General features: G+C 49.3%; 1 protein-coding gene across 1 annotated transcript; it reads left to right on the top strand.

Annotated features, from left to right (window-relative positions):
* Window positions 1-24,250, top strand: LOC141162654 (uncharacterized). Its single transcript, XM_073648986.1, has 4 exons — window positions 1-392; window positions 7,839-7,962; window positions 16,697-16,770; window positions 23,209-24,250. The coding sequence occupies exons 1-4, from the start codon at window positions 77-79 to the stop codon at window positions 23,727-23,729; spliced, it is 1,035 nt and encodes a 344-aa protein (XP_073505087.1). The 5' UTR covers window positions 1-76; the 3' UTR covers window positions 23,730-24,250.
* Window positions 24,251-26,702: the final 2,452 nt, after the last annotated feature.

The raw sequence follows: 26,702 nt of genomic DNA, 5'->3' as shown, positions 1-26,702 counted from the left end.
AAATAAGACTTTGGCCGAACATCTTGATGGTTTATTCTGAGTGCAGAGCGTTGAAGGTGCAGACATCTCATCAGCCATGGAGGATGAAGAACGGAGGAAGAAGATTAGAGAGTTTACGTTTGACAAATGTAAAAGGGGCAACCAGGGTTTTCAGAGAATCCTCCTGCAGCTGTTCGGGTACCTCGGCCATGGGAAGTCATCATTTATCAACACCGCGATGTGTGTCTGGTCCAACAGTGACTACAAAAATCATGCGAATGCAGCAGGTGCAGACGAGGGTCACACGACGGAGAGGTTGACTTACCCGCTCACCGAGAACATTGTCCTGGTCGATAACAGGGGCTGCTCCAAAATGAACACGTATGAAACTGGGGAGATCTTCGCCCAACTTGGTAAGAACGAAACAACAGGAAGGTGCGAGGGAAGACCTAGCTTCTTACTCACGTTCTCCTGGACATTGTCACTGCTTTCTCCATGGATTGTGTTACCTATTAGAATTCCTGGGGCCATACTGTATGTGTTCAGCGAGTGAATGTATGTGTTAGAACCCTCCTGTTTGTTTTTTCCATCTTGTGTTTTGCGGTCACGTGACCATCTGCCTTTATATTCCAGCTCCGCCCTTTTGGCTGTGCTGGACTTCAGTGTTTTACTGTCTCTCTAGCCAGGTGCTTCGGTGCCTATCTCTGTCAGTTCGCTTGGTCCTCTGGGACCTTTAGTACTTTTTGTCAGTTTGTCTTTTGTGCTCTGCAACAACTTCTGTTTAGGAGGTGTCCCATTTTTGTCCCAGTCCTTAGTTCATTTAGGGACCCCTCCCCTTATGCTATAGGTCTTCGTTCAGACTAGCCGAGGACTAAGGCGGGTCTGTTCACAAGGAACAGGCTGCCCGCTACATCGTAGGGATTCAGCTTAGTCTTACTGTAGGGACAGCTTTCCCCTATCTTTCCTTAGTTCATGTTGCAGGTCATAACAGTATGGAGGTGTCTTGTACATTACCGTCAATGATCACCTTTCTCTATAGACTCAGAGCACACTTATATAGTCAGGGCATGGATGGCTGCATTTAGCTAATTTGTCACATTTTTCCATGATGGAAAGTAGACAGCATAGACGCATCTTGTAGCCTGAGTTATATAGAACAGATACAGAAAAGATGAGACTTCCGTATATACTGTTGCATAGTTACGTAGATTGGCTAAAGCCCCCGGTCCATCAAGTTCAACCTTCCTCCCCCAATTGAACATTTTGTCTAATTTAACTGTAATCCACAATGTTATCAGATGCAGTTGACTGGAGTTACTCCTGATCATGGCAGATACCTTACTGCCAGTGTCGCCCAATATCAGACTAGCCGAGATTCTTAGGGCACCCAAGAATCAGATGTAAGGTAAGAGAAATAGTGTCAGACCCCATCATGGAGTTCCTTTTTGGGTTAGACCTTGGGCAACCACTAGGTCTCATCTGCTGGTCCAGTCCCACCATGATCAGAGGGCATTCTAGGGATGAGGCTTTGAGAATTATTACATCCTGAATTCCTGATCGGGCTAAAGCTTGAGAACTCGCCATGATTTCTAGTAAATAAGAAGATTTAATGAATTCTTAATGAAGTCTTAGGCTAGGCCTGTGTTCACATATCATGTTTTTTTCTGCGTTAATGTTCTGTAGCAAAACCTGATCTTAGCCAGGAAGGTTTGTTCAGGATTTTGCTTGTTATTTTGCTGCGTTTTTCAAGATCCCAAAGTTCAGCTTTGCTTCCACCACAGAAGCATGAACACAGGTCACCAATGCATGACATATGTGACACCATATTAACCAGAATTTCAAATGTAACAGTGGGGAGGTGATTTTTTTCAGGAATAGTTTACCTAAGACATTGGCAGTGAATTGAGTTTGCAGGACACTATTAATTTTCACACTATGGTCTGCCATTGAATTGCTCAGTCATTGTTCAGTTTCACACCTCCCTGGGCCACAGGTATTGTTCAATGTTTACACTTACACATCACTATTTTAATTTAACTGTATAATCCATACTGCCATCTCAGGTGACCAAGACAAGATGGTAAAATCAAGGACACTATTTATTTTCACACTATGGTCTGCCATTGAATTGCTCAGTCATTGTTCAGTTTCACACCTCCCTGGGCCACAGGTATTGTTCAATGTTTATGTAGCACCCTGAGGATTCGGCTGCTACAGGGGTATTGCACCTCAACCCAGAGGTGTGATATTCCACTCCCGGGTAAGGAAGGAGTGTGGAACTGAGCTCGGTAGGCTGCATGCACTACATACATCCCATTTCCGAGGAACAGGCCGACGGTACTCCCACTTAGAAATGTGCAGGTACGACCGAGTCTGTTCCTGGCTGGAGTGGGAGGGGGGTGGTACATCCCAAGTAGTGTAGGGGCAGATAGGGGGAGCAGCCTGGGTAAAGTTAGGAGCTCATTGGGTGCTGGTCACCTGAGCTCACACATAGAGGGTGTATATAAGGTGGGCACCAACTAAGAACAGGGTCAGATGCAGAGGGTCAGATGCAGAGAGTCAGCTGCAGAGAACAAGTCAGGAGCAGAGGAGAGAAGAAAGACAAAGACCCAGAGTGAGAGAGGAGAAAAGAGAGAGACCCAGAGCACAGAAGAGAAGGACTCTGAGATCCCAACTAAAAGCACCGGGTGAAGAGTCGACATCAGGGTACCGGAACCCAAGCTGGTGGGGGTAAAAACATTCCCCAGCCAGAGACCGGAGACCGTGGGCAGCGTCTGCCACGGTCACCCATCACATCCACCCCGAAGGCACACCACATGAAGGGTCAGGGAACCCAGGGCCAAGGGTGTCCCAACAGAAGGCCCGAGGGAGCTGGACCTAGGTGGATTACTGGTGGGGACGGCCAGAGAACGGGACAGAAAGAGAGCTCAGGGCCACGCTCCGGACTTGTTTGGGGGTTGGCTGGATCCAGGACCTGGTGGACGCAGCACGGCTCGGGTGGTCACTAGCATCTGGAGTGACCAGTACAACATCTGCAGTAAGTAAACACCCTTAACTGCACAACCCGACTCTGTCTTCACTGCCGTCTGCACTACACCACCACAACCCCCATCCTCTGCGCCTGTCCCCTCTGAGGCTATACCCCTCCCGTTGGGGGTTATCTCACCAAGCTGCGCACCCACAATCAGCCTCAGCGGACCCTGCTGCAGCGGCGGCCACAGTGACCGCATCACAACGGGTGGCGTAGTCGACACAAAAGAACTCTTAATAACATCTGTAGGACTGCCACATCACACTGAGCTTGACGCCCTGGGCACGGGCCGGGTCACAGCCGCTCGGAGACTACAACCCCCCATCTGATCCGGTGCCGGGTATTCCCCTCAAAAAGGAATATGTCCCAGGGGGCGCGTCAACTTTGGCGTAGTCGGCAGGATTACGTGCCCGCAACACCCGGGTACTGCGTGCCTGAAGAAAAGTGCAAGTTTACCTCAGAAAGAAGTCTCCCGCCGGTTCCGGAGGGTCCACGCCATCGGACTCCATCACCAGTCGTTTCCCGCCGATTGTCCGCCATTTCCAGCTTGTTCCCGCCATCTGCAGAGTTTCCCGCCACTGGGCGACGCTTCCCGCCAAATCCGAAGATTTCCCGCCTTGGAAGAGCAGCGGACGCCATTATGGGCGTGCCAAAGGAGGGCAAGAGGCCGCCTCCCATCGTGGGCCAGGACAGAAAATGGCGCCAAAAGTGGAAACCGCCCCCACCAACAGAGACTGTGATGCTGGAGGTGTCTGTCAGCGTGAAAGAACTACCCCTGGAGCTGACAGTCACCGAGTTGCCCCGGGACCGCCCTCGAAGTGGGAGGAGACGAAAGAAAAGAACAAAGATGGGTGCCGCCTGGAGCAGTCTGGAGCGAGCGCACCCGGAGGCAAGAGGTCTAACGAGGAGTAGCAGAGAAGCTCACCCGGAGATGTCCAGAGAGCAGAGCAGCACCGGCCCGCTGGCCAGGAGCCTGCTGGAAGAAGAGCAGAGCAGCACCGACCCGTTGGTCAGGAGCCTGCTGGACACCACGACCCCACTAGGCCTAGTGGAGGTCCTTGCACAGCTCCCCCGAGACCGGGAGTGTGCACAGACTGCCCTGGAGGGCCTCGCACGGAGGATGGCCCGGGTATAGCGCGAGATATTGGCGGAATGGAGCCGGGAGATGGCCCAGCAAGCTGAAACCAAGACGCAAGCTGAAACCAAGACCCGGAGCACGCCAGCCGAGATGAGGAAGCAGACCGCCTCTGAGGATGGCGCGGGAGGACCCAAGGCCGGAGACGGCGCCGAGGAGGGAGCCGAACGCATGGAGGCAGGTAAAGGGGACGCCTATACCCCAAGCCGTGACACCGCTTACCTGCCCCAGCTCCCCGTCGCAGAGCCCGAAAGTCCCCCTGCTGTGCCCGAAAACGCCATGTCACCGACGCAGACTAGGCCCCAACCGGAAGCCGCCGCGACCCCTGTGACGTCACACGCCTCGACCCCGAGCGTGACCAAGCAGGAAGTACCACCAGCCTGGTCGCAGGGCCTAGAATTCCCGGGCGTCGCATCACCAACAGCGCCCCCTACCTCCGCGGAGCCTCCGGCCTGGTCGCAAGGCCAGGTAGCCCAGGGCGCCGCCGTCCTAACGGTGCCCTTCACCTTCCAGGTGCCCCAGGCCTGGCCGCAAGGCCTGGGCAACCCGGGCGCCACCACCACCGCGCCCGCACCCGTAAAACCAAGGGTGCCGCGTCTGGGAGAGGACTTGTTTGCCCAGCACACGTGGCCGGACGGGCAGCCTTTCATCTGGCCCCAGAAGTATTACGAACTGGAGCATCAGAGGAGGGTTGGGGCCATGTGTGCACCCCTGATTCCGGCTCCGAAGCCCGTGGCACGGATCTCGCCCCCGCTAGCGGAAGCACAGTTTGAGTGGGACCCCACCGGAGAAGATCTAATGGGGTTCACTCAGGAAACTAGGGCAGCTGCAGCAGAGCGCGCTGAGTGTTGCCGACAGCAGCTCGAAGAGTTTGCGAGGGAGCGGAGAGAGAGGCGGGTCCGGGAACAGCAAGCCCAAATAAGGAGCGCCGAGCAGAAGAGCCGGACCAGGAGGGACCCCCGTGCAGCGCACAGTCCCCGTACCACCGGGACTGTAATAAAGTTTAACCTGCAGCATGGGTGGGGCTTCATTCGAGACAACAACACCCCCGGCGACGTCTTTGTCACGCGCAGAGACGTGGAGTCCCATCTGCCGGAGGGGCACAGAGGTCGTGACCTCTACGTCGGAGACGAGGTCACCTTTACCCGGCACAAGTGTGCCAAAGGACCTTACGCCCTCCACGTACACCGCCTGACGGAGGAGGAGTTGCAGTGCGGGGAGGAGGAGCAAGAGGACCCGGACGGGTCTGAAGTAACAACCAGCTATAAGCAAAGAGCAGGAGGAAGACGCCGTTGAGTGCGGCAGAGCAGTGATGTAAATAGTTACCCGACCGGGTACCAAAGAAACTGTTGATACATATATACATAGTCCCCGTTGGGACCAGCTGAGTGAACTGTTTACCCGTTAACCCCTTCATCCCACAGGCTGAGGACTGTGAGCAGCCATTCCCTTCCCTCTACCTGGCCGAGGACTGAGAGCGGCCAACTTCCCCTGTATATAGTTGCGCTTCCTAAAGCGCCCCCTACCGGTTTTATAGGAAAACCAGTTTTTCTAAGAGACTGTCGCACTTTTCCCGGACACACGTTGCACAGTGTCCGGAGGAGGAACCTGAAACAAGAGACGACGAGAATGTTTATATGAAAAGTTTTATATATATATAATGTTTTATATGTTTATGAAAAAAAAAAAAAAAAATTGTATGTTTTGGTGTTTTTGTCTTTACAGCCCGAGGACGTGCTGTGATTTACCAGGGGGGAATGTAGCACCCTGAGGATTCGGCTGCTACAGGGGTATTGCACCTCAACCCAGAGGTGTGATATTCCACTCCCGGGTAAGGAAGGAGTGTGGAACTGAGCTCGGTAGGCTGCATGCACTACATACATCCCATTTCCGAGGAACAGGCCGACGGTACTCCCACTTAGAAATGTGCAGGTACGACCGAGTCTGTTCCTGGCTGGAGTGGGAGGGGGGTGGTACATCCCAAGTAGTGTAGGGGCAGATAGGGGGAGCAGCCTGGGTAAAGTTAGGAGCTCATTGGGTGCTGGTCACCTGAGCTCACACATAGAGGGTGTATATAAGGTGGGCACCAACTAAGAACAGGGTCAGATGCAGAGGGTCAGATGCAGAGAGTCAGCTGCAGAGAACAAGTCAGGAGCAGAGGAGAGAAGAAAGACAAAGACCCAGAGTGAGAGAGGAGAAAAGAGAGAGACCCAGAGCACAGAAGAGAAGGACTCTGAGATCCCAACTAAAAGCACCGGGTGAAGAGTCGACATCAGGGTACCGGAACCCAAGCTGGTGGGGGTAAAAACATTCCCCAGCCAGAGACCGGAGACCGTGGGCAGCGTCTGCCACGGTCACCCATCACATCCACCCCGAAGGCACACCACATGAAGGGTCAGGGAACCCAGGGCCAAGGGTGTCCCAACAGAAGGCCCGAGGGAGCTGGACCTAGGTGGATTACTGGTGGGGACGGCCAGAGAACGGGACAGAAAGAGAGCTCAGGGCCACGCTCCGGACTTGTTTGGGGGTTGGCTGGATCCAGGACCTGGTGGACGCAGCACGGCTCGGGTGGTCACTAGCAGCTGGAGTGACCAGTACAACATCTGCAGTAAGTAAACACCCTTAACTGCACAACCCGACTGTCTTCACTGCCGTCTGCACTACACCACCACAACCCCCATCCTCTGCGCCTGTCCCCTCTGAGGCTATACCCCTCCCGTTGGGGGTTATCTCACCAAGCTGCGCACCCACCATCAGCCTCAGCGGACCCTGCTGCAGCGGCGGCCACAGTGACCGCATCACAACGGGTGGCGTAGTCGACACAAAAGAACTCTTAATAACATCTGTAGGACTGCCACATCACACTGAGCTTGACGCCCTGGGCACGGGCCGGGTCACAGCCGCTCGGAGACTACAACCCCCCATCTGATCCGGTGCCGGGTATTCCCCTCAAAAAGGAATATGTCCCAGGGGGCGCGTCATTTACACTTACACATCACTATTTTAATTTAACTGTATAATCCAAACTGCCATCTCAGTTGACCAAGACAAGATGGTAAAATCACAAAAATAAATTGGTTTCACATACCCTGTACTTGCTTTCTTTTTACTAAAAACGCAGCAGAACCTGATAGCTATGTTCACACTAGGCATTTTTTCACCACTCATTACTTCTAATGGGTGAAAAACGCTGAAAAAACTCTGAAAGAAGTGACATGCAAAAAACCATGCAAGGCATAAAATCCTTAAAAAAAAAAACCTTATGTGTGCATGACATTTCTGGAATCTCATAGACTTTGCAGGTATTGTAAAACGCAGCTGAAAATTGGCATAAAAAACGCTGAATAAACCATGATGTGTGAACATAGCCTTACTGGCAAATACGGAATAATTCGTTGCTGCTCGAAAATGAAAGCTTCTTAGACAGATAATTTATATAGGGATTGCAACACACATTTTTTCTTATGTTTAATAGATGCAGGTGCATCATTGTCCAGAATGAGGGTCCCCCCGATCCTCGGTTCTGACTGTTGCAGTGGCCTCAATGACAGGAGCGGTGGCCACTCGTCATGAGACCGTCCACTTTATATCAAAAGTAACTGAAAAAAAGAAAATGATGACTAATTAAATTCCTGTTGATTCTATAATTTATAGTTTTCATCACTTATTTGATGCCTAAATGTAACTTTTCAGCAAACTTGCTGCCCGTGGACAAGTCGGTGGATTGGAGCAAAGGATTTGAGGTGGTGAACAGGATTGTGGAGGCCGAGCCCCATGTGAAAGCCTCTGATTTCATTGCTCCTATATTCGTGTACAGGTAGGAGCTCTTCTCACCATATATGATCCATATCTCACTGATCAGACATTTCTTATATATATTCAGTAGCTGCTACATGTTTCAGTTTAGAAAGATCCAATAGCAAAATCTGTACTAGAGCCGCCAACCTCCATAGGTCACTTCAATTGTGAAAGACCGAAACTTAAAATAAAATCCAGAAAATCACATTGTAGGATTGTTACAGAATTAATTTGCATTTTATTGCATGAAATAAGTATTTGATACAATAGAAAAACAGAACTTAATATTTGGCACAGAAACCTTTGTTACAATTACAGAGGTCAGATGTTTCCTGTAGATCTTGACCAGGTTTGCACATGTGACACCCCAGGGGTCTGGTTGCCACAGTAATAGAGATATTATGTCTGAGAGCAAGTGGGAGGTTTCTCTGGTCAGGAAGCCCTAAGCATGCAACACTGCCCGCCCAGACCTGGGAGGGGAGGAATCTGCCCTTAAAAACTGGGTCTGGGGCGGGATTAGAGGAGACAGAGCCTGCAGAACAAGCAGACAGAGCCTGGAGAGGGAAAGTGAGAACAGGAGCTCTGTAGGAGCAGCAGCTGAAGGCCAGGGGCTGTGAGCAGAGATATAGCTCGCCCTGGCTGAAGTTACTAAAACCGGACACAGGAGTCCGAGGCTGTGGGGACTGATATATACCCAGCAGCAGAAACCAACCGGCAGGGGATTCCAGGTCCTCTGGCCATAGAAGCCCGGAGGCTCAGTCACAAAGAAGGGACCAGCGCCGCCATCCAGGAGCGGAGGCTAACAGAAGGCCCCAAGTCACCAGCCATACGGGTGAGCACCACACGATATACTCAGGGACGTGGGCTACTTGTAACCGCTGACAGCAAGGTAGCCAGGAAGAGTGCAGATAAACGGGGAGGCCTACAACTCCACCTGGCCAGGGGAACTCCTGCTTGCTCGCAGACTGACCAGGCCCCTTATACTAGCCAGTACTCCCGGGAGGGTCTGCCTTGTACCATCAGTAAAGACCCTGAACTGCAACTCACGTCTCTGTGATTCCTTGCCGCACCAGCACCATTAGCACTGGGACCCTCACACCATCACTCCCATCATCTCTCACATTAGCTGCCCTGAGGCAATACTTCTCCCGTGGGGAGTTATCCCATACTCGGCTGCGCAAACAACATCAGCCTCAGCGGTCGGCAGCGCAGCGGCGGTCCCCACTGACCGCAATCCACGGGTGGCGTAGTCGGACATTTGCTATACATTAAGACTGCCACTGGTTTGACCACCCTGGGCACGGACCGGGTCACCGCCACACGGAGACTACAACCCCCAGCATTCTACAACAGGCCCGGTTCCGGGTTCCCCTGCACAACACAGGCCCAGGGGGCGCGTCACACACACTGCAGCAGGGATTTTGGCCCCCTCCTCCATACAGATCTTCTCCAGATCTTTCAGGTTTTGAGGCTGTCGCTGGGCAACATTGAGCTTCAGCTCCCTCCAAAGATTTTCTATTGGGTTCAGGTCTGGAGACTGGCTAGGCCACTACAGGACCTTGAAATGCTTCTTACGGAGGCGCTCCTTAGTTGCCCTGTATGTGTGTTTCGTGTCATTGTCTTGCTGGAAGACCCAACCACGACCCATCTTCAATGATCTTGGATCTCGTGATACATGACCCCATTAATCCTTCCTTCAATACAGTGCAGTAATCCTGTACCATTTGCAGAAAAGCACCCCCGAAGTATAATGTTTCCCCTAGCATGCTTCATGGTTGGGATGGTGTTCTTGTGGCTATACTCGTCCTTCTTCTTCCTTCAAACACGGCCAGTGGAGTTGATAACAAAAAGTTCAATTTTGGTCTCATCTGACGACATGACCTTCTCCCATGCCTCCTCTGGATCATCCAGATGGTCATTGACGAACTTCAAATGGGCCTGGACATGTATTGGCATGAGCAGGGGGACCTTGCGTGCCCTGCAGATCTTGCATTGATCCCCAGACCGAAGAAGATTGACAGTCATCTTGTGTTTCTTCCATTTCCTAATAATTGTGCCTTCTCACCCAGTTGCTTGCCTATTGTCCTGTTGCCCATCCCAGCCTTCTGCATGTCTACAATTTTGTCCCTGGTGTCCTTAGACAACTCTTTGGTCTTGGCCATGGTGGAGAGGTTGGAGTGTGATCAGTATGATGTTGACAGGTGTCTTTTATACAGGTAACGAGTTCAAACAGGTGCAGTTAATACAGGTAATGAGTGCAGAGTAGGAGGGCTTCTTAAAGAAAAACTTACAGGTCTGTGAGAGCCAGAATTCTTGCCGGTTGGTCGGTGATCAAATACTTATTTCATGCAATAAAGTGCAAATTAATTATGCAAAAATCGTACAATGGGAGTTTCTGTTTTTTATTTTTAGAGTTTGTCCCTCACAGGTGAAGAGACCTATGATAAAATTACAGACCTCTCCATTCTGTGTAGGTGGGAAAACTTGCAAAATCTGCAGAGAATAAAATACTTATTTTCCTTACTGTATATATTTAGTATCTGCTAGATGTATCGATTGAGAAAGGGACAACAGCAAAATCTGCCCCAGAGCCGCCAACCTCCCATGTGAACTGGGGTTAATGTATGAGGCAGTGAGACATATGGACTCTCTAAGGTACATGAACTAGAGATGAGCAGAATGATCTGCGGAGGGTGAAGTTGGAGTTGAGTTTTACAGAAATTCATGTTTTTACATAAATTCGATCACATTAATATTTCATTTGAAGTTTGTAAAAAGAAATAAAATCATCCCCCCCCCACACCAGAAAGCAAGCAAACATGAAAGTGCACTGCTGCTCGAGCTCCTCCATAATGCAACTATGACGCCTTACAGATCACCATAGATTGTATAGTGGTGGCTAGTACATCGGCTAGCAGAGACCAGCGGCTCCCAGTGTAGCACACACTGTACGGCAGAGTCACTGGGTAAATCTCCTGTAGAGTGTAAGCTCTTATGGTCATTGTGGTCCTCTCTCTCCTGTAGAGTGTAAGCTCTTATGGTCAGTGGGGTCCTCTCTCTCCTGTAGAGTGTAAGCTCTTATGGTCAGTGGGGTCCTCTCTCTCCTGTAGAGTGTAAGCTCTTATGGTCAGTGGGGTCCGCTCTCTCCTGTAGAGTTTAAGCTCTTATGGTCAGTGGGGTCCTCTCTCTCCTGTAGAGTGCAAGCTCTTATGGTCAGTGGGCTCCTCTCTCTCTCTCCTGTAGAGTATAAGCTTTTATGGTCAGCAGAGTCTTCTCTCTCTCCTGTAGAGTGTAAGCTCTTATGGTCAGTGGTGTCCTCTCTCTCTCCTGTAGAGTGTAAGCTCTTATGGTCAGTGGGGTCCTATCTCTCTCCTGTAGAGTGTAAGCTCTTGTGGTCAGTGGGATCCTCTCTCTCCTGTATAATGTAAGCTCTTATGGTCAGTGGGGTCCTCTCTCTTCTGTAGAGAGTAAGCTCTTATGGTCAGTGGGGTCCTCTCTCTCCTGTAGAGTGTAAGCTCTTATGGTCAGTGGGTCGTCTCTCTCTCCTGTAGAGTGTCAGCTCTTATGATCAGTGGGGTCCTCTCTCTCTCCTGTAGAGCGTAAGCTCTTACGGTCAGTGGGGTCCTCTCTCTCCTGTAGAGTGTAAGCTCTTATGGTCAGTGGGGTCCTCTCTCTCCTGTAGAGTGTAAATGTGGCACCCTGAGGATTCGGCTGCTACAGGGGTATTGCACCTCAACCCAGAGGTGTGATATTCCACTCCCGGGTAAGGAAGGAGTGTGGAACTGAGCTCAGATAGACTGCATGCACTACACACATCCCATTCCAGAGGAGCAGGCCGACGGTACTCCCACTTAGAAATGTGCAGGTACAACCGAGCCTGTCCCTGGCTGGAGTGGGAGGGGGGTGGTACATCCCATGTAGTGTAGGGGCAGATAGGGGGAGCAGTCTGGGTAGTGATAGGAGCTCATTGGGTGCTGGTCACCTGAGCTCACACATAGAGGGATATATAAGGAGGGCACCAACTTAGATCAGGGTCAGACGCTGAGAACAAGTCAGTTGGAGAGGAGAGAGAAGGAAACAGCAGCCCTGGAGAGAGAGTGGAGCAGAGAAAGACCCAGAGGGGGAAGACTGAAGGGACCCAAGAACCCAAATTAGAGCACCGGGTGAGGAGTCAGCAAGAGGGTACCGGAACCCAAACTGGTGGGGGCAGAAAGCACACCCCAGCCAGAGACCGGAGACCGTGGGCAGTGTCTGTCACGGTCACCCACCACATTCACCCCGAAGGCACACCACATGAAGGGTCAGGGAACCCAAGGCCAAGGGTGTCCCAACAGAAGGCCCGAGGGAGCTGGACCTAGGTGAATCACTGGTGGGGACGGCTGAAGAAAGGACAGAGGGAGAGCTCAGGGCCACGCTCCGGACTTGTTTGGGGGTTGGCTGGATCCAGGACCTGGTGGACGCAGCACGGCTCGGGTGGTCACTAGCAGCTGGAGTGACCAGTACAACAGCAGCAGTAAGTAAACACCCTTAACTGCACAACCCGAGTCTGTCTTCATTGCCGGCTGCACCGCACCACCACAACCCCCATCCTCTGCGCCTGTCCCCTCTGAGGCTATACCCCTCCCGTTGGGGGTTATCCCACCAAGCTGCACATCCACCATCAGCCTCAGCGGACCCTGCTGCAGCGGCGGCCACAGTGACCGCATCACAACGGGTGGCGTAGTCGACACAAAAGAACTTTAATAACATCTGTAGGACTGCCACATAACACTTAGCTTGACGCCCTGGGCACGGGACCGGGTCACAGCCGCTCGGAGACTACAACCCCCCCCATCTGATCCGGTGCCGGGTATTCCCCTCAAAAAGGAATATGTCCCAGGGGGCGCGTCATAAGCTCTTATGGTCAGTGGGGTCCTCTCTCTCTCCTGTAGAGTGTAAGCTCTTATGGTCAGTGGGGTCCTCTCTCTCCTGTAGAGTGCAAGCTCTTATGGTCAGTGGGCTCCTCTCTCTCTCTCCTGTAGAGTATAAGCTTTTATGGTCAGCAGAGTCTTCTCTCTCTCCTGTAGAGTGTAAGCTCTTATGGTCAGTGGTGTCCTCTCTCTCTCCTGTAGAGTGTAAGCTCTTATGGTCAGTGGGGTCCTATCTCTCTCCTGTAGAGTGTAAGCTCTTGTGGTCAGTGGGATCCTCTCTCTCCTGTATAATGTAAGCTCTTATGGTCAGTGGGGTCCTCTCTCTTCTGTAGAGAGTAAGCTCTTATGGTCAGTGGGGTCCTCTCTCTCCTGTAGAGTGTAAGCTCTTATGGTCAGTGGGTCGTCTCTCTCTCCTGTAGAGTGTCAGCTCTTATGATCAGTGGGGTCCTCTCTCTCTCCTGTAGAGCGTAAGCTCTTACGGTCAGTGGGGTCCTCTCTCTCCTGTAGACTGTAAGCTCTTATGGTCAGTGGGGTCCTCTCCCTCCTGTAGAGTGTAAGCTCTTATGGTCAGTGGGGTCCTCTCTCTCTTCTGTAGAGTGTAAGCTCTTATGGTCAGTGGGGTCCTCTCTCTCCTGTAGACTGTAAGCTCTTATGGTCAGTGGGGTCCTCTCTCTCTCCTGTAGAGTGCAAGCTCTTATGGTCAGTGGGGTCCTCTCTCTCCTGTAGAATGTAAGCTCTTTTGGTCAGTGGGGTCCTCTCTCTTCTGTAGAGAGTAAGCTCTTATGGTCAGTGGGGTCCTCTCTCTCCTGTAGAGTGTAAGCTCTTATGGTCAGTGGGTCGTCTCTCTCTCCTGTAGAGTGTCAGCTCTTATGATCAGTGGGGTCCTCTCTCTCTCCTGTAGAGCGTAAGCTCTTACGGTCAGTGGGGTCCTCTCTCTCCTGTAGACTGTAAGCTCTTATGGTCAGTGGGGTCCTCTTCCTCCTGTAGAGTGTAAGCTCTTATGGTCAGTGGGGTCCTCTCTCTCTTCTGTAGAGTGTAAGCTCTTATGGTCAGTGGGGTCCTCTCTCTCCTGTAGACTGTAAGCTCTTATGGTCAGTGGGGTCCTCTCTCTCTCCTGTAGAGTGCAAGCTCTTATGGTCAGTGGGGTCCTCTCTCTCCTGTAGAATGTAAGCTCTTTTGGTCAGTGGGGTCCTCTCTCTCCTGTAGAGTGTAAGCTCTTATGGTCAGTGGGGTCCTCTCTCTCTCCTGTAGAGTGTAAGTGACTCGCCCCCTGGGCCGTGGGGCACGCGGATCCGGGCAATAGGGAGACGTTGGGGGTAGTAGTGGCGGCCCGGTCCCGCGGCTCAGGGTTGTCAGACCAATGGTAGTCTGCTACGTGCTTCAGATAATGTCCGACTACGCCACCCGTGGATTGCGGTTATTAGGAACCGCCGCTGCAAGGCAGTCCGCTGGGGCTGATGATGAATGCAGCTGGGATGGTGTGACTCCCCACGGGAAGAGTGCGGCCCCAGGGCAGTGTAGTGGATGGTGGGAGTGATGGTGGTGAGAGTCCCAGTACCGGTAGTGCTGGAGGCGCGAAGGAGCACACAGACAACAAGTTACAGTCCAGGGTCTTTACTCACAGTTCATTTGTTCCGGGTCACTTCTGTCAGCAGTGACCCCCCGAGCCGTGCTGCGTCCACCAGGTGAGGGGCTCGGTCAACTCCCAAGCAGTTCAGGAGCATGGCACAGGACCCCCTTTAATCCTTTCTCTGGCCTGCCTCACCAGTGACCCACTTTTGTCCAGCTGCCGCGGACCTGTGCGGTTAAACGTGGGCCCCGTCCTCCGCTGTCCTATATGGTGCCTTCCTAGCAGGTTTGATGAGGTGTCGCACCAATAGATGATCACGACGACCAGTCTTTGGCTGAGGGTAGTTTCTCCTCCACCAACTTGGGATCCGGTACCCTTAATCTGCCTGACCCTGCACCCTGGATTCTCGTGGGTTCTTAGGGTCCCTTCCACCTTCTTGTTCCTGAGCCCTTCTGTTTCTCTGTATCTCCTTCTCTTTCTCTGTTCCTTTCTGTTCCTTTCTGTTCCTTTCTCTTGGAGCTGAGATGAGCCAGAATCTCAGCTCCCCTTCACCTCCTCCTCGGCCTCTCACTAGGCCCTCCTGGAGTAGAGCTCCTACAGAGCCTCTACTCCCTGTCTTCTCCTCTGGCTGAACTGACCCAGAACTAAGATGGTGCCCACCTTTTATACCTCCCTCTGACCATGAGCCCAGGTGACCAGCAACCAATGGGCTCCTGCCTACGCTCAGGAACCAACCCCTATCTGCTCCTACAGCACTGGGTGTTCCACCCCCCTCCCCACTCCAGCAGGGACATGGTCGGTCGTGCCTGCACTTCTGTCTAGTGGGAGCACCGTTGAGCTGTCCCTGGGAAATGGGGTGTGTGTGCTGTATGCAGCTAACTGAGCCCTGGTCCATTCTCCATCCTTACCTGGGAGTGGAATATCACACCTCTGGCAGAGGTGCAATACCCCTGTAGCGGCCGAGCCCTCGGGGCGCTACATAAGCTCTTATGATCAGTGGGATCCTCTCTCTCCTGTAGAGTGTAAGCTCTTATGGTCAGTGGGGTCCTCTCTCTCTCTCTGTCTCTCTCCTGTAGAGTGTAAGCTCTTATGGTCAGTGGGGTCCTCTCTCTCCTGTAGAGTGTAAGCTCTTATGGTCAGTGGGGTCTTCTTTCTGTCCTCTAGAGTGTAAGCTCTTATGGTCAGTGGGGTCCTCTCTCTCCTGTAGAGTGTAAGCTCTTATAATCAGTGGGGTCATCTCTCTCTCCTGTAGAGTGTAAGCTCTTATGGTCAGTGGGGTCCTCTCTCTCTCCTGTAGAGTGTAAGCTCTTATGGTCAGTGGGGTCCTCTCTCTCTCCTGTAGAGTGAAAGCTCTTATGGTCAGTGGGCTCCTCTCTCTCTCTCTGTCTCTCTCCTATAGAGTGTAAGCTCTTATGGTCAGGGGGTCCTCTCTCTCTCCTGTAGAGTGTAAGCTCTTATGGTCAGTGCGGTCCTCTCTCTCCTGTAGAGTGTAAGCTCTTATGGTCAGTGGGGTCCTCTCTCTCCTGTAGAGTGTAAGCTCTTATGGTCAGTGGGGTCCTCTCTCTCCTGTAGAGTGTAAGCTCTTATGGTCAGTGGAGTCCTCTCTCTCTCCTGTAGAGTGTAAGCTCTTATAATCAGTGGGGTCATCTCTCTCTTCTGTAGAGTGTAAGCTCTTATGGTCAGTGGGGTCCTCTCTCTCATGTAGAGTGTAAGCTCTTATGGTCAGTGGGGTCCTCTCTCTCCTGTAGAGTGTAAGCTCTTATGGTCAGTGGGGTCCTCTCTCTCCTGTAGAGTGTAAGCTCTTATGGTCAGTGGGGTCCTCTCTCTCCTGTAGAGTGTAAGCTCTTATGGTCAGTGGAGTCCTCTCTCTCTCCTGTAGAGTGTAAGCTCTTATAATCAGTGGGGTCATCTCTCTCTTCTGTAGAGTGAAAGCTATTATGGTCAGTGGGGTCATCTCTCTGTCTCTCTCTCCTGTAGAGTGTAAGCTCTTATGGTCAGCGGGGTCCTCTCTCCTCTCTCCCATGTGTATTTTTGTATTTTCCCAGCATTTATAAGCTTTTGAGTATTAAAATTGTATCAAATTCTTTTGCTGAAAATCAAATTTTGGGGTAAAATTTGGTAAAGTCGGCAAATTTCTAACCAAGTCCCATATGTAACTGCCATCTCTGACCCCGTATAATGTCAGCAGTTGCCGCCTGTAGTCTTTGCCCCAATATTACACTGCATTTATGAACATTGAGATGGGTTGATCGATTTCTTTCTCTTTTATTTAGTGTCACAAATTCACCAACTCCCGGACTAAAGGAAGAGATGAAAGAAATATTTGATACTGCTAAACGGCTAACAAGTAAGTGTCCAGCGTGTATACCCAGATCCATCATGTGTCCTGGGAGGTAAGATCCTCGTTAACCCCAAAAAGATACAAAGAAGGGTGAATTTCCCCAGGAAAGTTTCTCTGCCGTATTTCTTTCTACGTTACCCTGATATCGGTGCCACATGTAAAGCTGTGACCAGCACATGAGATATCACTGCCTTGTAGTACTGATTGTGGAAGCCCCTCAGTATTAGTGGACAGAGGAGCGGGCAGTGAGGGTACAGTGACTTAGTAGTTATTCTCACTTAGGACACTATAACAGTATTAAACAAGTTCAGGTTTCAGTGCTTTCTCCAGCGCGTCATCATCTTAAGTTGTATACAAACATTCCCAATGATGAAGGAATGCGGGTTTGATACGTCGATGACATCTTTATTTTCTGGTCAGGATCCCTTGATGAAATTCTGGCATTTGCAACTTACATTGTTTAGAAATGACACCGGAGGGATCATACAATATCCCACCGCTGCCACCAATTGTGAGGAACGGCACCAGAGGGATCCCGCAGAATAACACCGCTGCCACCAATTTGTCAGGGATTCGTACACAGTCCCGATTACTCACTACATAGTTACCAGCAAGCGAGCAGTGAGCGTATGGCGTACACACCTCCAAATCCCAGCACATGGAATATGTGTATACGCCCCCGTACGATCACTGACAGCCTCATGATACCCCAAATAATATTATTCACTGCCACCACCAATCAGTTTTTTTTTTTTTAAATATGAGATCCAAGACAGGCCTGATTGGACGCCTGCTTTCTCGTGACGTATGGCTTCGGGGGAGGGACAATTACAAAGCACAAGAAACAGAACTATTACATTTTATATTTAATCCAAAGGGAGGCGGTGTTTATGAAAAATATACAAAAGATTTTACAAAGGGGGACAATACAGTACAGAACATACAGTTACACCAAAATAAAAGGGATGAATAGAAGAACTTACTAGACAGATCACAGAGACGATTCAGTTTAGCTGGAAGCACTTCAATTTTGGCCTTTATGGAAAGGGACCCTGCTTACAAAATATGTAACTTCCGGCATGAGTCCAGACCCATCTTCAGCTGGGTCTTTTATCCCGAAGAGGGGGCCCTGCCCACACACTCCCCCTGTGATGACCTCATGTGGGCTGGTCTTATTAAAATCTCTAACTTCTGTGATAACTTCTGTAACATCCCTGGCGGCGTGCTTGCATGGTGCACCATCTCCCACCATGCAAGACTGCAATCTTACATGTCAGTCCATGCTGCACTCTTTGCTCCAGTACCTGCTCTGTCCATGTCTCAGTAGGAGGTGCCTGAGCAACACTTTCTCTCAGTTTGTCCCTTGCAACTGAATTGCCAGGTCTTGTCCTGTATCTAGTCTGTTCCGCCACCCTGGGGCTGTATACCCAGGCCTGTTACCTGTCTGTTCTGCCACCCTGGGAGCTGTATACCCAGGCCTTTTACCTGTCTGTTCTGCCACCCTGGGGGCTGTATACCCAGGACTGTTACCTGTCTGTTTCTGCCACCCTGGGGGCTGAGTTCCCAGGCTCATTTCTGTATCTTGTTTCAGTTCCTGTCTGAACAGTGTCCTAGCCCATTTCTTGTTTGTTTCCTTGTTTGTACCTTCTCTTTTCCTGCAGTGTCTGAACCTGCACCTAACTCCAACTCATTGTCTCTGTACTTCTGTTTGTGAGTTTTGTCCACTCGCTACTTCATTGTAAGTACCTTGTGTGTATCTGGTTCTGCTCGTTCTGTTTCCCTGCCTCCATATTTACCTCCTGTGTTCTAGCTATCTTCCAGTCTGTTCCATGTGAACAGAGCCCTGTCCTGTCTGCCTTCACCTTTTGCTCTGTTCTGCTCTGCTTGCTCACCGCTCCGGCGGTTCCGCTCTGCTTCGCTTGTTTACCGCACCTGCGGTTCCGCTCTGCTCTGCTTGTTTACCGCTCCGGTGGTTCCGCTCTGCTCCGCTTGTTTACCGCACCTGCGGTTCCGCTCTGCTCTGCTTGTTTACTGCCCCTGCGGTTCCGCTCTGCTCTGCTTGTTCACCGTTCCGGCGGTTCCGCTCTGCTCCGCTTGTTTACCGCACCTGCGGTTCCTTTCTGCTCTGCTTGTTTACTGCACCTGCGGTTCCGCTCTGCTCCGCTTGTTTACCGCACCTGCGGTTCCGCTCTGCTCCGCTCGTTTACCGCACCTGCGGTTCCACTCTGCTCTGCTTGTTTACCGCACCTGCGGTTCCGCTCTGCTCAGCTTGTTTACCGCACCTGCGGTTCCGCTCTGCTCTGCTTGTTCACCGTTCCGGCGGTTCCGCACTGCTCCACTTGTTTACCGCACCTGCGGTTTTGCTCCGCTCTGCTTGTTCACCGCTCCTGCGGTTTTGCTCTGCTAGTCCACCGCACTTGCGGCTCTGTTCCTGTATCCCAGTCTGTACTGGTCCCTATCCAGCCTGCATTCATACCTGCCACTTTCTACCTGTCTGCATTCCAGCCGTGCCTGTCAGCACCCGCCTGCCTTCATACCAGCCGTGCCTGCTAGTACCCACCTGCCTTCATACCAGCCATGCCTGCCAGTGCCCACCTGTCTGCATACCAGCTAACCTGCCTGTTCCTGCATTCCCCGGTGTGGGTCAACAGCTGTGACCGGGGTCTGACCTGGAGTAGCACCCGGTCCCTCTGCTCGGTTCCTCCCTGGTTCACAGAGTCGACTGTGACCTTGGTCGGATCAGGTTGATACTTAGTTACGCCTCTCCAGGCACTCCTCGGTTCATGGTACAGTGGGATCACTAATCACGCTCACGCCAGTCAGTCCAGGCACGAGCATAACAACTTCTCGCTGGTTGATCGCAGAAGTTCGCAAGTGATACCATATTTTTTATTACGAGTTTACCTTTCATTAGAGACCAGACAAGGCATGGCTGCTATCCTTTATTTTTGTACTTTTGCAATATAGCTCACCGGCGGGGTGTATAGATACCGAAAAATATGCATATTGTTCCTTAGCTACCACTGCCGCTAAAAATATGTGTCCCCTCACAATTGGAATCATAGAACTTCCGATATTCCATATTTAATGTCGGTGCCTAAAAGTCTGGAGATTGCAACTGGGACTGTCCTGGCTATTGTGAGTAGTGTGACACAATTTCTTTGAAGCTTAAACGAGCTGTTTCCTCTTTACCCAGGTGCCTATTTATCACCCATGTCTCACTGTATGGTATGTTAATTAGCCTGGACAATTGAGATAGTGGCTCCTTTTGTACTGCCATTTGCATAGAAGCAACTGGCTAGATTGCAAGCTCTTGCTCCTTTGACAAATGGTATAGGGGAGGGGAGGAATGAGTGAGAGGGATTTCAGAGCGAGAGAGAAATTCTTAATATTTTCCATGACATACCTCAATAGACGTAATCCACTTCTCAAGTCTACTTTGGAGAAACATAGTGAACTGAGATTTCTAGATGTTAGGGTCAGGATTGATAATGGTCTTTTTTTAAAAAACAACGATTTATACAAAGGAAACAGATAAAACTCACCTGCTTGATAGGCAGAGCTATCAGGCTCCACAAGTGTTCACAAAAGGGACAATTTACAAGACTGCGTAGAATTTTTTTCCGAAGATAGCGATAACCATGCGATTAAAGAAGTCATGATTAAAAAGTTTGTCCAAAAAGGATATGATAGAAAAATTGTGATGAAAGCAAGTAATGAAATCGGCATGAAATCGAGATTGGAAGTGAGAAAAAAAGAATGAAAAAATTGAGGAGAATTGATGAGTCTTTATTTCTATGGTTGATGAACATTCTAAGTTGGTACCTCCATCCTTTCTATATAGAGCGCCACGTAAAGCTGTTCTTTCCTTAGTGACCACTATTCTTTAGCCCACTTCTCATGAACCATGTAATGATGCGATTCTGGCTGTCACCTTACCGAGCATGACCCCAGCCTTGCTGACTTTTTCTCGGACCCGCAGCTTCCAAGGCCTGGCCAACGCTAGTCCGTTCCCTAGTGACACTTAAGGACTCTCATAAATTTCCTGACTGAACGTTCCCCCCACGAGTTGCCGGCTTACAGAAGACCACTGTCACCAATGAGGTTTCTTCTTCTCTATCTCTGTACTTCCTGTTTTCTTTACCACACCACACACACCCAGTGATGATCACCTATTTTCTGAGGGTGTCTTTTCTTTTTCCTTTTTCCTCTATTAACTAAGTCTAAAAACTGAAACTAACCCACAAGTTCCTATTACTCATCCCCAACCATGGGCTGGCCTTACAGTTAACCCTAACCTGCCTGACTAACATGAACTCCGTCCTCTAGGAGGACAACACATAAAATACAGTGAAATGGAATACATAAAAAATAACAGGGCTTTTCCAGAGAGATGAAACATCATCCTCTCCACCCTCATACATGGACTGTCTACACCGAAGCTCATACTAAGGTTTGGAAGCTTGTCCAAGCCCATATTGCAGTCTGGATGTTTGATTCACAGTAGTCTATCAACTACATCATGAAATGTTCAAGATGTTGAATGTATGGACATGAAATTTTACATGGATAGAGATAATATTGAAAAAAGTAAATTGACGTGCCGTTTTTTTAGATAGTGGATTCATGGCAGTTTAAGGAACAACTGCATTACGGCAATTCTAAGGTGCAAGACAATGAACAGTTCATTTATTATACATGTTTCGATGATCCACAACATCATCCACAAGTAAGTAGAAAACTGATACACATGGGCCTCCCATGGAACAGCGCAGGACCGAAGTATAATCACCGATCCAATAAGAATCCACTAAAATAAAAAAAAGTATCTCACATTACAGTAAAATAAAAGGCACAATTCATTCTCGCGGTAAGCAAAATAAATACAGTGCGGTGGTGGAGATTTCAACATTGTGATAACACCTTCATCAGAGACCGGATGATGTTGTGTAGGACGGGCTGTATGGCCACATGAATGTAATTACAGAAGATATCCTATCAAAATGTAGCTCATGATCCATCCTAATTATCTATGTAATGATGAGTAATAAATTAAAATACTTAACGACCACCGTCGCTTCCAGTTTACAGCGTCGTTACGGTAGAACTTCTTCGCCAGCTCACGCCGGGATTGTTGTGTGGGGCCGAGCTGCTTCCTTTACTGTAAACCTATGATGCCTCAAAACACGTCACACTCAGAAAGCAACGTCCAGTTCACACATAAACCGCTGGATGACTATCCAGTCTGTCTGCCGGTGACGTGGGCCAGAAGAGGACCGGAGCGGTGCTGGAAACCAGGGAAGATGGTGAATGTAAAGTGATTTATACACTTAAACATCATTAGGATGGGTTATGAAATATAAGTTATGGTGGGACATCATGTATAATTACATTTACCTCTCCTTATAGCTTCCACTACAAAACATTGTACGGTTTCTGGGAAGTGATGAAGGCGGTAAGCACTTCCCATACTGTTATCAAAAAGAACAAGTATACCCCATAATACTACATGTAATATGTAATCTGTCCTTTATTTTACTGTAATAAATATAAATTTTAATGTTACAACTTTTTTAATGATGTGCGAATTAGTAAGGTTTTGCTTTGCTGACGTTTCACATTTTCGAACATGGAGCTGCCATAGCCGCACATGAGACAATGAAGGCCGATCCATACTCCAGTATTTCAGGCTGCACTGACTTATATGCTGCTCCTCGGTTATTGCAAATCTGTAAATTAGTGAAAGAGGAAAAACTGAATATTCACCAATCTACTCTACTCTACTTTACTCTTCTCTACTCTACTCTACTCTACTCTACTCTACTCTACTCTTCTTTACTCTACTCTACTTTACTCTACTCTACTCTACTTTACTCTTCTCTACTCTACTCTACTCTACTTTACTCTACTCTACTCTACTTTACTCTACTCTACTTTACTCTACTCTACTTTACTCTACTTTACTCTACTCTACTCTACTTTACTCTACTCTACTTTACTCTACTCTACCTTACTCTACTCTACTTTACTCTACTCTACTCTACTTTACTCTACTCTACTTTACTCTACTTTACTCTACTCTACTTTACTCTACTTTACTCTACTTTACTCTACTCTACTCTACTCTACTTTACTCTACTCTACTTTACTCTACTCTACTCTACTTTACTCTACTTTACTCTACTCTACTTTACTCTACTTTACTCTACTTTACTCTTCTCTACTCTACTCTACTCTACTCTACTTTACTCTACTTTACTCTACTTTACTCCACTTTACTCTACTCTACTCTACTCTACTCTACTTTACTCTGCTCGACTCTACTGTACTTTACTGTACTTTACTCTACTCTACTCTACTCTACTTTACTCTACTCTACTTTACTCTACTTTACTCTACTCTGTAAATGTAATCAATTCTGATGTTTTCATTCTTTCATTTCAGAGGTCGTTCCCATCGTTGTCCTCACTCACCGGAATCACGAGAACTACGCTGAAGTTGAAAATATGTTCAGGGACATCGGAGTCGATAAGTTTTTCGGAGTTGAAAATTACACAGATAAAAACCCAAAGAAAAAAAGGGAAACTCACGAGGCAGTCCTCCAGTTTCTCTACGACGTCATCAGCGATGCCCAATTCCGGGTCAACGACCGCCGGGACGCGGATCAAGAGCTGATAGACCGGAAGCTATTTGTACTGAATTATATTCACCAAAGGGAAATTGAGCTTCACGAGGCAAATCTAGGAAGACAGAAAGACGTGGAGAACGTTCGGATGGAGCAGACCTTTAGACTATGGCAGCAAGAGGAGGAAGCACGGATGCAAAAATGTAGACAATTACATAAGGAAAGAATGGAGAGAATACAAGGAGAATTCGCTAGACAGAGATTGCGGGATCAGTTCGAGCATCAGGAGAATATGAAAAGGATGGAAAATAGAAAAGAAAAAAAAAGCAAGAAAAACTAAGAACGAGAAAATGGCAGAAGCATTGGTGCAGATGGGAGGACAGTGGTGAACGTGATTATGGATCCATGTGATGTCCCCCATATATATGTAGTGCATACAATAAATCAGCAGACTATGGTTAGAGTAAAGGTTTTTTGCAGAAAGCATGGACATCGGAGATACACCAGAAGCTACGTCTACACAGGGAGAATTTGGTGCAAACATTTTGCCACTTTTTTTTTTATGAAGTTTGCAAAAATAATCTCCTCAAAGTCTGCTATGTATGAACAAAGGCAAATAAAAAAAGCATAAGATTGTATGAAATCCCCAGTGTGTAGAGAGAGGGCCCTATGGCTGCTATTGCTCAGATGTTCTTGAGTCCTCCTGGCAGTAGTATGACTGGGGCAGGTCATGTAGATGGGTGACAGGCTGACGCTTTAGACACTATCACCTTTATTATAACCGGGATCTGTAATTTGATTGTATTTTTAATCCAATTTACACTTATTATATGTATTCAAATAAAAATCAATCCATCTCCAGTTTCTAGTTTACATTTTCTCTCCCATATCTGGAGGCCATTTGTTATTTACTGTATCGGGAGTTTGCGGCGTCATCGGGAGATTCTTACCTCGGTCTATAGAGTCTTTAGTTTGTGGATTAAACCACATAGAGAGGATGGAAGTCTGGATATAATATACACAAGACTGAGCGGGATTGAGGCGGGAGGAGGGTGTCAGTGTAGACCTCCAGAAGAGTGACTTGTTGACCTTCTGTGACCGTCATCGAATTCTACCCAATGAGTGACGATGAAGAGTCGTTATACAGCTGTGAATTAAACGAGTAGACTGTGTGTGACACGTATGGTCGTACTGAGACCTCCCTGTAGAGATACACTGGGCCGCTGCTCTCTACTCCGTCAAAATCGAGGTTCCCATATAAACCTGAGGCTGAGTTTCACAGAAGGACAGATGACATCTGTTGGGTATGGTGAGGACTCAGTTCCTGATCCCACGACCTACACAGGCTCTGACCATGTGCTGCAACTTTATATTGAGCCAACGCGTTTCACCACATATAAATTTTGAAGATTTTGTTAAGCCAATAACTGAAAAAAAAACGTGTAAAAATTCACATTGCGTCTGGTAAGCTGAGATTTGAGGATTTTACGACCTAAAACTGGTGATCAGAAAAAGTCTTAGAATAAAAGCTGGAAAGTTATCGAAGTAAATGAAGTTACGAGAATTGCGACTAGATGGTGTCCTAAAGGAGCGTTTACGCTGAGAGATTCATCTTGGGCGAGCTTTCCTACGAATGCTCATTTCTCAAGTCTTTCAGGCTTCCAACCACCCAATAACTGAGCGGAACGCTTGCTTATCGGATGAAATGAAAATCATCACTCGGCAGAACATTTTCCTGTGCAAACCTTCAGGGCCTGTTCTTCGTGGGGGTCCTGTGATGAAGAACCCCTGGACCTTATCCCCGGATATGGAGAAAACAAGGTATGATGTCTGCCCGAGCAGTGAGAATGCTGTGAGATGCCGAAGTCTGGGATCAGTAGACTGCCAGCAGACTATTACCTAAGGCCAGCTGACCAGAAATTGACCAATAGCAAAGATTTCAGCCAAATCCCAATGAGGAAAGTACCGCCCACTAGGATCTCAATGAGACATATTTTCATTCATTTATATCTTCAGCATAGTGGTCCTTTTTTTTTAAACGACCTTCCCACCCTTTAGTTGAAGACCAGCAACCTGCCGCGCTCCACCTGTTCAGAACCATAAGAACTGTAGGTCTAATTATAAACAAATCCTGCATGCAAATCAAATGTTCCTTAGCATTCTCTGGGTCTCCGAGACTCCACAGGATAGTAAATGTGAGAGAAAAGACTCCATCTTGTTTGTCTGTGGTCTCCATTTTGTAATGGTCATCAGGTAACACTGATGGGCAGGGAGGTTTCACATTACTATTCAATCCCCCAAGGTTACTATTGGTTCATAGGTCAGAGGGAACTATTCCTTTGTCTCTGACCCTATTTAAAGTGCCACATGTGCTAATAAAGCAGAAGTCTTTTCTAGTACTGACGCGCCCCCTGGGCCTGTGTTGTGCAGGGAATACCCGGAGCCGGATCGCTGGGGGTTGTAGTCTCCGTGGCGCTGACCCGGTCCGTGCCCAGGGTGGTCAATTCAGTGGCAGTCTTATTAGTGAGATAATAGTCCGACTACGCCACCCGTGGATTGCGGTCAGTGGGGACCGCCGCTGCAAGGCAGACCGCTGAGGCCGGTGTTATGTGTGCAGCTAAGAATGGGATGACTCCCCACGGGAGAAGTATAGCCTCAGGGCAGTTAGTGTGGATGATGGGAGTGATGGTGCACGAGCGCAGCAGGAATAACTCAGAGTCCGTGCAGTGCAGTTCAGGGTCTTTACTGATGTTATAAAGCAGACCCTGCCGGGAGTACTGGCTAGCAGTAGAGGCCTGGTCAGTCTGTGAGCAAGTAGGATCTCCCCTAGCCTGGTGGAGTTGTAGGCCTCCCCGTCTATCTGTACTCTTTCCTGGCTACCTTGATCTATGCGGGTAGAAGTAGCCCACGTCCCTGAGTATACCGTGTGGTGCTCACCTGTACGGCCGGTGACTTGGGGCCTTCTGTTAGCCTCCGCTTCACGATGGCGGTGCTGGTCCCTTGCTTGTGACCGTGCCTCCGGGCTTCTCTGGCCAGAGGACATGGAATCCCCTGCCGGTTGGATTCTGCTGCTGGACCAGGATGTCCCCACAGCCTCGGACTCCGTGTCCGGTCTTAATGTCTTCAGCCAGGGCGAGCTATCTAGCTTCCAGCCCCTGGCACTCGCTCCTGCTCCTACAGAGCTCTTTGCTGACACTTTCCCTGTGTCTGGAACTGTCTCCAGGCTCTGACTCACCTAATCACGCCTCAGACCCAGCTTATAAGGGCAGATTCCTCCCCTCCCAGGTCTGGGCGGGAGGTGTTGCATGCTTAG

Source organism: Phyllobates terribilis, unplaced genomic scaffold, assembly GCF_046119375.1.
Source record: "Phyllobates terribilis strain yellow unplaced genomic scaffold, ASM4611937v1 Scaffold_9__5_contigs__length_417890890, whole genome shotgun sequence".
Taxonomy (NCBI): domain Eukaryota; kingdom Metazoa; phylum Chordata; class Amphibia; order Anura; family Dendrobatidae; genus Phyllobates; species Phyllobates terribilis.
Note: the sequence above shows the minus strand (reverse complement) of the source record. Positions and strands in the feature narration are given on the sequence as shown.